Source organism: Branchiostoma lanceolatum, chromosome 17 (assembly GCF_035083965.1).
Source record: "Branchiostoma lanceolatum isolate klBraLanc5 chromosome 17, klBraLanc5.hap2, whole genome shotgun sequence".
Classification (NCBI taxonomy): domain Eukaryota; kingdom Metazoa; phylum Chordata; class Leptocardii; order Amphioxiformes; family Branchiostomatidae; genus Branchiostoma; species Branchiostoma lanceolatum.
The window spans coordinates 7877583-7891638 of NC_089738.1; the positions used below are offsets into that span (position 1 = coordinate 7877583).

The 14056-nt window shown below is 39.1% G+C and overlaps 1 protein-coding gene across 4 annotated transcripts in view; it reads left to right on the forward strand.

Moving 5' to 3' along the window:
* The first annotated feature begins 92 nt into the window (after positions 1 to 92).
* LOC136422342 (tyrosine-protein kinase RYK-like) overlaps positions 93 to 14056 on the forward strand; it is a 41612-nt gene continuing 27648 nt past the window's right edge. For 2 of the 4 annotated variants that reach the window (XM_066410040.1, XM_066410041.1), the window contains exon 1: positions 95 to 328. In XM_066410040.1, coding sequence (XP_066266137.1) covers positions 214 to 328 — 115 coding nt within the window. In that variant the 5' untranslated portion in view covers positions 95 to 213. Of the gene's footprint in view, positions 329 to 14056 lie in introns of all 4 variants that reach the window. The other 2 variants (XM_066410038.1, XM_066410039.1) reach the window with 2 other exon arrangements.

Sequence of the window (14056 nt, forward strand, 5' to 3'; positions counted from 1 at the left end):
GTTTGTATCATTCTGACAAAACGAGGAAAGACCGAAGTCTGTAATTATTACATAATCATTATAAAACGTCATAATTAGAAAGGGTGTCAGGGGCAGTCTGGAAACCGCATGTAATTTGCATATTGATGAGGTCTCCGTGAGTCTGTCGGGTCAGAGGTTGTTGTGAGGTTTACAGAGCAGAGTAGCCAGTCTCTGCACGATTTCCCTGCCGAAATGGCCTTCTTCGGAGCCTTTCTATGGATCCTGGCGGCGCTAGGGATGTTCTACCCGCTAGCCGAAGGAAGTGTTAACCTGTACCTAAGCGGGGACGAGGTGAAGAAGCTTCTCGGTGAGTGGAATCGTTGTCTCCGTGGAAAAATGGAATGTGTCTCCGGTGGCACCAGTGTGGTTTTTCCTCGGCCATTTTAGTTGTTGTCGGAATCATGTGTCTATGTGTATGTATTATCCGACCTGGTTTAGTGTCGGTATTTTGAAATGGTATGAGGCCAAGGTCTCGCTTCGGTCGCATTTTTGTCGTCACCTTTAGAATTTGGGATGTTAGAGGAACGCATGTTGCGGCGAACCATGCAAAACACAGGGCAAGGTATTCCCGCAATTTCATGGGGTGAAAAATAATTTTGTTCCGATCCTGCTCAAGAGTTTACCTCGCAAATTGTCGCTGATGTTGTAGCAAAGCAGAACGTTAGAAACAAAATATCCTTACTTCTGTAGTCTTAAATAATTCTTCCTTCAGTTACTTTAAAATTGTCAAGCAGAAAGTACGGAGAAAAAATATGAAATTAAAAACACAAAAAGAAAATATTTTGAACCCTCGCCCTTTTAGCATATTGCATTTTTATGTTGGTGAAAATATTATCTGTATGTACTATGATGTAGTGACATAGCCCCTAGTTTTACACTTTACTACGATTTCCTATTTTGTCTTGCGTTTTTGTACTGTTAAAAAGCATATTTGTGTTATAATTTTTGGTTATGTCATGTCCTCAAATTGATAAGTCATAAGATATGTCATATTGACAATTTATCAGAGCATAAGAATAGTTGGTCACACTTGTGGGGATCTATGTCATGTTTTTGGCACAGACTAACATACACGTGCGTCTGGCACGTTTTCTGCAATTGGTCTTGTTGGTTTTACTCCAGAAATAACACATTGCGGCATGTAGTGCTATATCCTTTGGGAGAGTTATTTCTTTATCTTGCATTTTTAGTTATTCAGAGAGCCATAAGCCCTTCTTTCACGCTTGGATATCAGATCAAATCAAGTGCCTGTGGACTTGACTACCAAAATAGGCATTCTCGTTTCTTACATACGATACAGCACAAAACTTATATGCATGTGTTTGTCCAATGAAAAGTAAGACTACTAAGAGCAGAAATTTATTTTTTGTCACATTGTCATCAGTTAAAACTGCAGTGAAACACATTTGGGATGGCTTTACTTGAAGGAAACTCATATATCTGCCTAAACAAGCCATAGGATGCCCTGATGCCAGCACCTGCAATTTGAGTGTGTTTGGCTTGCTTCTTGTGCTACAAATGCAGGAAGCATAACCACAGTAGAGGAAACATGACTAAACACAGAGCCTATGTCTTCAGTTCCTGTGTGTTGTGCTCCCAACATTTTGATGGTTTCCAGAGAACAGCCTGTTTCCTCTTTGCTCTTCTACATCCTTCAAGCATCTGGTTTTCAAGGGTGTTTTTGGTTCCAGGAAATTTGCTACTGTAGCTTGGGTCAGATGTAGGGTAACCTGTGTCCAACAGTGCACAACGGGAGCCAGGCATGGCGCTGGCTTTGACCAACCAGGGGTCTGGTCTGGCCAACATTCTCCCTTGCAGCTACAGTTTCACAGGAAATCACAAATCTAGGGTTCAGGACGTAATTGCGTAGCAGCAACTTTAGGTTACTGACTGTTCAATGTTGTCCCTCTCTCTCTGAAATTGTTTAGTGGCTTAGCAGTCATGCTGGGGTATGTTCTGGCTGTTTAACATTCTGTCTTGAAGCTAGAGTTTCACAGGAAATCACAAATCTAGGGTTCAGGACGTTCCAAAGTGTCGCAGAGTGACATTCGGCTTGCACAGTGTCACAGCAACTTTTAGGTTACTGACTGTTCAACGTTGTCCCCCTCTCTCCTGAAATGAATAGTTGGTTTTGTGGCTTAGCAGTCATGCTGGGTTGAAATCCCAACAGGGCCTACTGTGGCTGATCACAAGCTGGTAACTATGAGCTTTTCAAACATGCTCCAGATGGGTTCTCTGCAGTACACAGCAGTGGTCTTCAGTTTTAGATTTTTCTCTGCTTCTGACAAATTTGAAGAAGACCAGGATTCAAGCTGCAGAAAGACTGCTTCAAGTTAGTGCTTGCTAGGAATAATCCTTCTTTGTCCTTTGGGCAGTCAGTTACTATATTATGTCCTCATGTTGAGCTTGTACTAAGTTGTAGTCTACTACTGTCTAGTTACTGCCAGTAGTGTAAAATCAAGTGCTTTTGAAAAGAACACATCATGTTTAAAAGAAAAATCTTACAATGTGTTCCAAACCGTTATGACCAAAATATCACATTTGATTGTGTTTGGGATAGAGTTCTAGTATGGAATGTGAACTGGTGTGGCTATAAATGCCCTCTTTCAGTCTTACATTTGCTGATTTCATGGGTCAGCTTCAGTGCCATTCAGATTGAGCATGGCACATCCTCTAATGTTACCCAGGTTTAGACTTTGTGGCCTTGGGTGATGGGATACATTTACCACTACTGTATCTTCTACAGTACCAGTAAAAGAAAACCATGGGTTTCAATGTGCCTGAATGTGACATAGACCAATACCAAAGCCATTTACTTAATAAACTAGTTACAGCAAATGATACACCTGTACTATAGTATAATAATCTACTCTTTATTCTGTACTTACTTTGGATTTTTAGGAAATTCTTGTAATTTGTATAGGGAACAGTTCACCTTGATACCTTGACAGAAGTATTTTTTTTGTGACATGGGTCCCTTGTAAAACGTTGATGAAGGTTAAACATCCAGGTAATAAGATATGCAAGGTAACAGTTACTCAAGCACAGATCTTACTCGGTGGCACTGACGAAAGGTAGTGGATGCTACCTGAAACGTCTGACCATTTCCAAAATCTAGATCCAGTTGCTTGGGTAACTGTATCTTGTGTAGTGGACAATTTCCAAGCAGATCTTTGGTTGAGTGGTTGTATATGTCAGGTGTATTGGGTTTACTTTACGCATGGTCCTCTACAAATTCCTGTGTATAAACCTTATCAAACTCCAAATCCCAAATGGCTACTGTTGGGCAAACACCAGGTTGTTTACACCAAGGTCTCACCCATTTCCGCAATTTGCTCCCGACAGAATTTTTAAGGTTCAAATCCACCCCAAAAGATGTCTTGAAACAGCAGTAGCAATCTTAGATTTTGGTTCTTAATGTAGACTACTATAGTGTCTTAAGAATTAGTACCATTATCTTTAAGTAGCACTTGGGAAAAGCATGCATGATTCAACAGGTGAATCTTTATCTTCAGGGCATCACACCAAATTTTACGCTTTATGGTTTCTTTGTGAAGAAGATTTTGTGAATGCATTATGATGGAAAAGTTGTCGGCATTCAACTGAATAAAAGTACACGTTTTCTTCATTGTATTTTCACCAATTTAAATGGGAATTTCGAACCCAATGTTAGACCTAGAGTTCAGGTTCAGGGGATCATCAAATCCTGGTGTTACTTATTTTCCCTCGCACCATTTGGCAATACAAATACCCCACTGGATCAAAGCCTGGCCTTCTGACACCACGGTCTAACATCCCCACAAACAAACCACCGCTTTCCTTGCAAGAAATATCTGTTTTCCTTGGCTAAATTTCCGCAACGTAAACACGCCATATAAGGTCGAGCACCCCTGGCATGATGAAGACATCCATATGCCAATGTGTCCCTCTTACCAACTTTGAAGTACATATTGTGGGTACATTAGGTGTCTTTGTAGTCTTCTCTTGCCTTTGCTAATGTTAAAAACCTGTGTAAACTTGCCACCTACTTGGAGGGGATATTCTGTAAATATGTAAGGATCTGTGATAACACCTTTACATGAACTAAGCCAAACTACCGCCAAGTACAAAGCTGCCAAATGAAATTAGCCGAGAAGGCTGAATACCTTGCCTTTGATGGTGGCTCTCTACATACTAACAAGCTGTAGTGTTGCGGACATACTGTAACAGTTCGTGATTTGGTTTGGCAAGATTCGTTTCTGTCAGATATTTGAACCCAAACAAAGAGCATTGCCAAGAAAAATAAATGTAACCTTTCTTGGCCTAAACTTGCAGTCAAATAATAAAGACCTTTTTCAAGGCACTGTTCCAAAATGTATTCTCATACCTCCCAGGTTGAAATCTGTATGATCTGTATGCTCAAACTTATATATTTGGGCCTTTAGATACAGAAGCATATATGCTGTATCTTTGGTTTTCTGTGCTTTATATCTATGCGCCATTATGTGAGGTTTTGTCATGTCTTTATTTATCTAATTTTGGAGGGTAGACCATCCAAGGGTGCTGTCACGTTCCACCTAATTGATAGAGGGCAAAATGGGCTTGCCTGCATTCATTCTGACTAAACGGAACAAACCGATAAAACCACCCCTCCAATCAGTTTCTTGGCAAACATGTAATTTTGGGAGCCATGCTTGCCATTGTTCGCGGCCGCCCCTGGAGTGTTTTCGCTTGCTTGGTTCCACATCAAAATTTGAGCCCCCCTCTGGCAAAACTTAAAAACTGTGACCCGCCCCGGATTATGCAAAAACACACAGAACAACTAATCCCCTTTCAAAGGAAAGTTTATTTTGAACAATGCAGGAGTTAAAACCAGATTTTCTCCCCCTTCTTTGTTACAAAAATGGAGTCCGTGGGGTTAACGTAGTGGAATAATTGTTGCCATGACAACAGATCCAATTTGCAAATGGGCAGGATCTTTCCAGTAGGCTTGTTCAGCCAGGCGAAAGTTTGCTGACTTTTGTAAAATAAAATCCTTTTAGAATAAGTTTGGAGATTTAATCCTAGCAACCAATTTTTCTGGGGTGGTCTCATTAGCATTCCGAGCTTCTCTCTCAACAGAGAGTCTACTGCCTTTGTTCTGGGTCTGTTCAAATGGTTGTTTGTTCTGTCTCGACTTTTGGTACATCAATAAACAATTGGTTGTAGGAGCTTTGGTGTCTATTTCTTTTGCTTATATGGGCAGGAGTTGAAAGTGTCTTTCGTGTTAATGATTCTGACAGCTTGAGCACTTGAACTGTATCATACACTGATCATACTTATTTTGCAGCAATGCTTGTCCTAGGGAAATAACATACATAGAATAGGGGAAGTAGATTTCATGATTATCAGGTCTTTTTGTTGGTACTAACGGTTTTGTTTATGTAGAACATGATGCCGATTTGCTCCTAAGATAACAGTTTTGTCTGTGTGTAGATTGTGGCATACTGGCTTTGTGCTCAGATCAGCATTTATTTCATTCAAATACTGTCATTTTCTCGTTGTATTTTCTGGATTTTGCTGGATGTATCATATCGCTTATGGAAGAAACTATGAGCAATTGCATGCAATTGCTAGTATAGGTAAAATAAGGAAGAGTTGTCTAATCACCAGGGGGTGTTTTTGTCATACATGTGATAATTAATGCCTAATTAGTGGACAAAAGGATTAATTGACTATTTATGGAGGTCTCAGACAATATTAATGAGATGAATGATGATAGGAAAGTGTTTTATTTCTCAAATATCTTGCTTCACAGTACCTGACTCTATGCTATTTTCTCTTCTAAAGATATGTGAAAAAGAAAAATGTTCAACTTAATCTTTTGTCTGAGTTTCTGTGTTGTTTGCTTGTAATGTTTTTGCACAGGAGGATTTTGTACTTTATTTTGGGCTTAGTATGCAAATTCCAACCAAGAAAACAAGATTATATACAAAGTTCTGTATATTTTGAATGAGTGAAACATGGACACAATTTCTGTCTTGTTTTAACGATGAGAAAAACAAAGCCGTTTTAACCCCAACACCATTATCATGTAGCGTCTAGTAGCAGAGTATTTGATAACAAAATATTGTGTGATGGTATTTTAATTACGCGCCCCCCTCCGAAACATGTCTACCCTGTTTGACTTTATCCCGTTAACCAACACTCCAGAAGACGTCAATGGTCGCCTTACACTAACAACAGAAGTTGGTATACTGTAGACACATCGCCTAAAGTAAAGACGCCGAGATTCCAGTGTAAGCATTCCTGGACGGGAGCACACACGGCCTCTAGAAATGATGACAGCTATCCCTTCCATATATCGGACAAAGTTAGTTCAGCTGCAAGGGTTTGACAGTAAATTATGTAGAAAATGACGAAGAGAGGCACAGGCTGTGAAGGAAATAATGTCCGCTTTGTCATGAATTGTACTTGGAAGCTTTTGTATAAGCTTGGTGTATGAAAAATTTGCTGAGGCAAGTAGTAGAGAATGACAGTTGCTTGGTTTTTCAAAATCTTGCTGGTGTCATACAAGTGTTGAACATTGTGAAGGACTCTTGTAAACTTCAGTGCCATTGGCCAAAATTCATATTCAGGAGTGTAACTTTGATCCTGTGGCTTGACAAAAGGTCCCTTGTAAGTTATATTCTATACACTGACTGCTAGCTAATCATTCATTTACTCAAAGTATTATTATTATTAAACCAATAATAAAGCACATGATAAGTTAAGTTCAATTTCTAAACATTGAAATCTTAAAAATTACTGTGAAAAAAAAAGAGAAAGAACGGAGTTGTACTCTTGTGCCTCTGAATCTTTGATCTGAAATTGTTTGCTATTCAATACCACACACAAAGTCACAAATTTTATCCACCTGTCGTCAAAAACTAAAAGTAGAATAGAAGCCCCAAAGGTATGCCAGGTAACAAGGCCCTCTTTGCCTTGTTTTGCCCACACCTGGATCAGCTGACATCTTAAGCGGGTGAGAACAGGTATACACAAGAAACCTGAGTCTTCAAGTTTCACCTAAATGTATTTTCCTTGTAGGATCATTCCTCTGGCTTAGCACAGGAAGAATGGGGGAAGTAGCTCTTTTGTGGAAACATTATCCTGAGTGTAATGCTTTTTTTGGCTGGGGTTCAATTTCTCTAGTTGAAGAAATTAGGAACTCCAAAGCCCCCCTCTCACTGGACCCGTGGCATGCTGGCGTTGGCGCTGCAGCGGATCAAATCGACAAAGCACTCAAAAATTTCATAGACAAAAAACGAATAGTTTAAAGCTTTGTGTGTTTTGTTGTCTTTTTAGTCATGCTTGTACATTTTGAATGACATTCCCACTACAAAGTCAAGGGTAACGCAAATCCAGTTTAGGACGCAGGACGCCGTCAGCTTACTGAGGGTCCAGTGAGAGGGAGGCTTTTTTTAAAAGTCTAACCATAAAAATATGGATCATGTCCAAAATATTCCTGTCCTATCCTGCAATACTGCTATGTGGAATCAGTTTATAGCTTGAAACTTAGAAGAAGGTAGAAGAGAAAGAAAGAATTATGTTTTGATATTTGCCTTTCACTAGTTTCAGTTTCACAGTTTTGTGTACTGTATCTTGAATACTTTAACTACAGTACAAGGGAAAAGAATATGTAAAGTGTTGCTGTTATTTATTTTTCTTCTGGTGACCTCTTGAGTATGCATACTTTATTTCATATAAAGATATTTTCCAGCAAGGTCCTTTTTTGAGTGTCACTATAAAGTTTTTATCTAGATCTGCGTGCTATTTTGGTTGATGGTTTTTCCATGCCGCTGCCACATATATGGTTATCTTGCTATCATGCCTGGCAAACATAGTTGCAATAGAGTTTGCCATGACAAGCCCTGGCTGATTTCTTGGAACACTGGTAGTACGCAGCAATTCAAACTGACAATAGGGCTATCAAACAATTTGTTGTGTAATTCGTAACAAATTGGAGCATATTTTGTACACTTGTTTACCGGGGCTGAAAATATTGCATCTATACACAAAGCTGTAATTGAAAACGATGTTTTGAAAACAAGTACCATGTGTCCATCAAATAACTTCATAAGCTGCCTGATATTTGTAACAGTTAAGGTTTCCAATGAAATAGTGTAACTTGTATATTTTTTTTTTCAAATACTGTATATGACAGTAATAGCTTAGCATAATTTCTCACTGGATAGTCACTGAATAGATTTGCCATTCTTCACTTGCTGCTGAGCTGTCTTAAAAGGCAGAAATTTTACATCCTCTCGACATTTCCAAACTAACATTTTGACTTTCCCAAATTCATGGTGGGGTGTCAGTTTAATGTACACATGCTAAGCTGGGCCCACACCAGTGACATATACAGACAGCGAATGTTTGCTTGGCTATTACACCCGGTTCATATTTCTGTCCAGTGGATTTTAGGACATGCAAGAATTCCCCATCTAAACATCCTTACCAGTAAATCACCGCGGTAGAATCAAGGGTGTGTTTGTTCGAGACAACCACCCAAAATACACTAGTGTTTCCGTGGCATATATGTTCTTTGGATGGGTAACGGTTTATTCATTCATGAGTGCACGTGGATACGAAAAAGGAAAAGTACATTCTTGCATCCTCCTCGGATGGTGTACTTTTTAGCAGTTTGAAATCTGATGCTTGCAACAATGTGTGTGTGCCTGTACTCTTTACTGTGTAGGAAAAAAATGAGTTTTGTTATTGTCGATGAATCCTGAAAGGTTTTGATTTCTGTGTTAGGAATAAATGATTTAGGGAATTTGCATAATGAATCGATCAGTACAGTTTATGAATTATCAATCGGAATAAATTAAATATCAAGTCGCAGCTCCCCATATCAAATGTAACTACATGTAAAAGAAGAGATCCTGTTTATAACAAAGCACTTGACTTGTCTGTTCTTTTTGGCTGGAATCTTGATTGTCTAAGAGGGTGGAAAGATGTTAGGGAGTAGCCGACATTGGTCATTATCGGAAACACCAAAATGTATTTCCCGCCATTTCCAAAGTGTACGCTCAAGCCCATCTCTAAGAGGTGGCATGAAAAATCCTCCTCAAGGTCTTGACTTTTTGGCCTTGTACATGTAGCCATTCAGTCCTAAAAGTAGCATGCTATTCTCTTCCACTGTAGAAGTTTTCAAAACTCAAAAGGGGTAAGAAAAAAGCAAACAGAACATGTGCTTGTACCTGGAGGGCTTTGCAACCTGTCGGCTAGAAGTGGCAGACCGTTCAGAGTCTTTTGTTTCGCCCTTAGCTGTTGTGAAGGTGTTTCTTGTCGACGGATTCGCTCCTTGACTTTTCGAGTCCACTTCGCGCAAGTGGGGCAGGGTTCTTTCACCTTAGTCAACAGAAGTCACAATTTTCAAAAGCTACAAACAGTAAAAAACTGTATAAGCTTGGATGTTAGTGTAAGCTTTTTTTGTAGTTTGTCCCATTTTACTAGAATAGTTTTGTCACATCTGTTTGAAAATATATTATATTTTAGTCATCTGTCATCTCAAAATATCTCTTAAAGGACCGAAGGCCCTTAATGTCGTAATTGGGTGCTTGAAGTTAATTAGATTAAATTGTAAAGCCCTGATTCGCTCCAGTTACTTCAAGTGTTGGGGCCTCAAGAAGATGTCAAAAGCTTGTTTGCAAGTTTACCCCCCCAATTTTCTCTGGCCTCAATGTGGTATGGTCGAGTTTCAACCAAAATGGGCATTATCCCTTTGGTATGCACCGTAGCATGAAAGATCATGCCCCTTTTACGTAGAGCGTAATCGGCCGTTTTAATTTTACGTAGAACGTTGCCGACCACTCCATGATTTAGCGTAGAACGTAGGGGGGGCTTTTAGAATTTAGCGTAGAGCGTAGGGAGGCTTTCTGAATAAGCGTTTTACGTAGCCGGCCCTGCGAATTTAGCGTAGAGCGTTGTGGGGACCCCCCCATGCAGGCCCTCATGAAAGCATGGAAAGGCCTGAATTGTCAATGACAGGACTAGCATTCAAACCCCAAAGGTCCAATTAATGTTTCCACATGCTTGTTGGACACTTGACATTCAGAATGTAGATACAGGTATGTGTCCATCCAGGAAGTATTGTATATGTACATGTAACAGTATGCATAAATGTCTTTCATAGGTTTTATGTATGTTTCAAGAGAACTGTAACGATGATCTAAGAAATCGTCAAGTACAAAAAATGTAGAAAAAGACAGTTTGAATTATTCTCTAGTTTTCTTCATGATAAATATTAGTAAGTATTTTATTCTTAGTTATTGACAGGAGCAAATGTTATGTTAATATGATTAGCTTGGAATGTCTAATTTGACAGGAGCAAATGATAATTCTATTATTAGAGCTGTTGTAGAATACAAATGTACATTTATCTTAAAAGTATTTAGCAGTCATGTAGTTGAAATATTCTACAGTGTTCTTCAGTGTTTCATAATCAATTGAGATGTATGGATATACTGTAAATGCATTTAAGTTTGCATGGTTTTAATATTGTGGTAGGGGGAAAATGGAGTGTTCGTGGTGGTTTTAAGTTCGCGTTTGAGACAATAGCAGACAAGGGGATAGAAGGGCAAGAAAAATTTGCGGTGGTTTTAATTTCGTGGCGAAGAGTTGTGGTGGTTTTAATTTCGTAAAGAGCTTACCGCTAAAACCACAAACATAAAATCACTGCAAACATTTTCTGCATTTACAGTACTAACTGGCATAGATTTAGTCAAATGACATGCCCAGAAATGTATTGAAATGATTTGCCCTGAAAAGTCAGTAGTGATAGCTTGATAATCTGTCCCAAACTCTAATGTCTAGCCACTGACTTGACATTGGCCTTGTGCATGCCCTTTCTGCATGACTAAACCACGGCCGTGCCCAATTCATGCAAGGTTGTCACCCAATCCACAAGTACTGGCACTGTACTATACTCTCTCAACTACGCCCTGTTATGTATGGACAGTCATGCTTCTGACTACATGGTAACAAAGACTCTGCTTTGCTCATGTGTATACTGTTACTTTACAGGTAAATATACAGAAGGGCTATCATGTGTATAACTGTTAGGGGCAGCTTGTGGATATGTTTTTGGGCGTCATGCAGCTTTTTGGGAAGAGTTGCTAGATAGACGGAAACAAATCTCTTTTGAGTTTTGTATCTGAATAATCGTCTGTGGGCCTGGGCGTAGGATATTTCAGATATTAACTTTTCCGTGAAATGAATACTAGTTTCAAAATGTATTTCATTATTGTTCAATGCCATCTTTTCTTGACTTGAAAGATATTTGCTAAAATGAAATATCCTTGAATGCTCTCATTACAAATTTAAAGGGCATCTGCCAACTTTATTCAGTATCATGCAAGTCAAGTGTTTAGCAATTTGAATAGATGAAAAAGACTAATTTTCGATGCTTGGTTGCCATTTTAAAACATTTGGGGACATGTTTTCTCTCGAGAACATTTGGTTGGTTTGAAGTTAATCCTTTTAACAACTAGTGTTGGATACATGTAGCAGCTTTGACAACATGGTAGTTCCACATCAACAAACTGAAAGCAAAGGAACAACAAATACAACTTCAGTCGCGCTAACTTCCACCCCATGTTTCCAAACAGCGCTCAATTAGTACTCAATTTGCAATTTGAAACCAACGGGTCACTAATATTGGATATCCCGGGTCAGCATAGTACATGCCACACCATTACATGCCTGGGTGTCCACAATGTTACCCAGACACAGAATACTGCGTTTGTTTGTGATGGTGGTATAGGTTACATCGCAGCAATATTTAGACGCAGGCTCAAATATGCTGGTGCAGTTTCCTTGAGTATTAGTTTACCTGTAGGCAGAATGCTAACACTAGTAACAGAACTTCTGCTTATTTGTTTGGTCCATATAGTAAGATTTAGTTGTATTTCTTCCAACTTTGAGAGGTCCAGTATATACATGTAAAAAAAATCAGATATAACTGTTGTCTTTTTAGTTTACGGTTGAAAAAATTGCTAGGAGAATTAAAAATCTTCCTCTCTTGTGTGTTTGCCTTTGTAGAAGAGTCTTCCGATGAGATTGATGAGGAACATTCCATTTCAAAAATTAATGGGGGGGTCAGAATATTTTATCATTGAAATACAAAATGTAAAAGGAAGAGAGGGAAAAAATCACTATCCCATCACTGAGATTTTTTTATGGAATTGCAAAAAGAGGTTCAATGCAAACTCATGTCACCATTTCCCAGATAACTTATTAAATTTTTCAGTGTGAACTATCCTGATAGAACTTCATAATAAAAGACAAACAAACATATGAAACAAAATTAAATTGTCTCCTTTTTTTTGAAGAGTGTATATGGAATAGTCCTAGTTTTTACTAAGTCCATGTGTCCACTTTGAAGTCCAAGATGAACCCTACTTGGTGGTCCCATCAGTGATACAGTAGTTAAATGCACGAATTGACGGTGTTTACAATTCTCAATGACTGTAGTATTGACCCCATCTGATGTACAGACGTCAAGGGTGTAGACCGCACAGCTTGAGTTCAAGAACTGACCCCTGAAGGTGACCGGTCACTCTGGAATATCCGAAGGTCCAGCTAGGTCAGCGACAGTGAAAGTTAATTGATCTTGACAGTCTAAAGCCTTGGCGAGAGTAGTTCTGAAGATGTCTGGCTGGCTGTACTAATAGTTATCAGATGGACAAGAGGAACATACAGTCAGGACAAATTTGGGAGTGAAGGATTTTCGAAGGATTAACCCACACTTTGCCACAGTGGGGGATTCAATTGACCTCAATACAACATAATTGCCATGTGGCTAGTATTCAACTATAATTTCACATAGTACTACTTTTAACACTTAGCTAGAAAGAACTGCCAGACAAGCTGATGAACCATGAATATATTGTTGTTAGTTCTATCTATTTTTCTTGGGGGCTGGGGATCTTGAAATGTTGGTGGTGGCTTTATTTTCCCGTGGTGGCTTTATTTTCCCAGCTTTCGCAGTGACCTCTCATCGCAAATTCAATTTCAAAATTGCTTCATCTGTGCAAAACACTGTGAAAACCCCCGGTTCACTCTTACTGTGAACTAAAATCCCTGTGAAAATAAATGGATTTACAGTGTGTGCATGGAAGGCATAGTAACTACATTTCACAACTGATAGAAGAGGGTCCTGACAAATGCATTATGCTGAATTCAGAACTCCCTTCATATTATGCTAAAATCAAGTAAGGCCTTAACTTAAGTTCCTTAACCCGAAATTTGGTCACCTTGCTACAAATTACGTGCATAAAATTGCTTTCCCTGCAAATTACGGGAAATCAAAATAGGCTGACCTACACCAAAAGACCTAGTCTGTATAACGCAAACTCCAGCTGTCCGGGGGTTTCTCTCCCCTCCCCGCGGATGTGAGTTGTGAGGCGGTTACATGGCGGCAAGCGGTCACAGGAGGCTTGATTGAATTCAGGCTACAAAAGACCTTGCAGACCCCCAAATTCATATGAGATGCCAGAGTTTTCCCCTGTGTGATTTTTGGGTTTATCCACCACATGTTTTGTCTCTCCTGGTGTCCCACTCAGTCCTAGGCCAGTAGATAAGCCAGACAAGAGGGAGGTACCTGGCCATTACCAGTCATCATAATAACAAATAACCTGGGATCGCCTGACATGTCCTATACTATGGTTTATTAAGATTGAAATGTGTCTACAGTGCTTTTATAGGTCACAGTATTGGCTGTTGCAAACTTCTTAGAAAGTTGGACAATATCATCCATGAAAAATATTAAGGAGATTTCCATTTTTTAACAACCTAAAATATGTTAATGGTCTTATGCAACTTATGAAATTTTTTCTTATTGTGTTAGGGTAAGACATGATGATTGGGTAGGTGTTTTTGATTAGGAAATATTTGTTGTAATATCAAGTTCAGATGTGGTAAATTGTGAAATTTTGGTGTTTTGAAGTCCACAGTTTTTGAGTGACCTCTCACAGCAAATTTATATCACAGCAAACATACTGTATGTTCTATCTTCTATTGTGTTAGTACC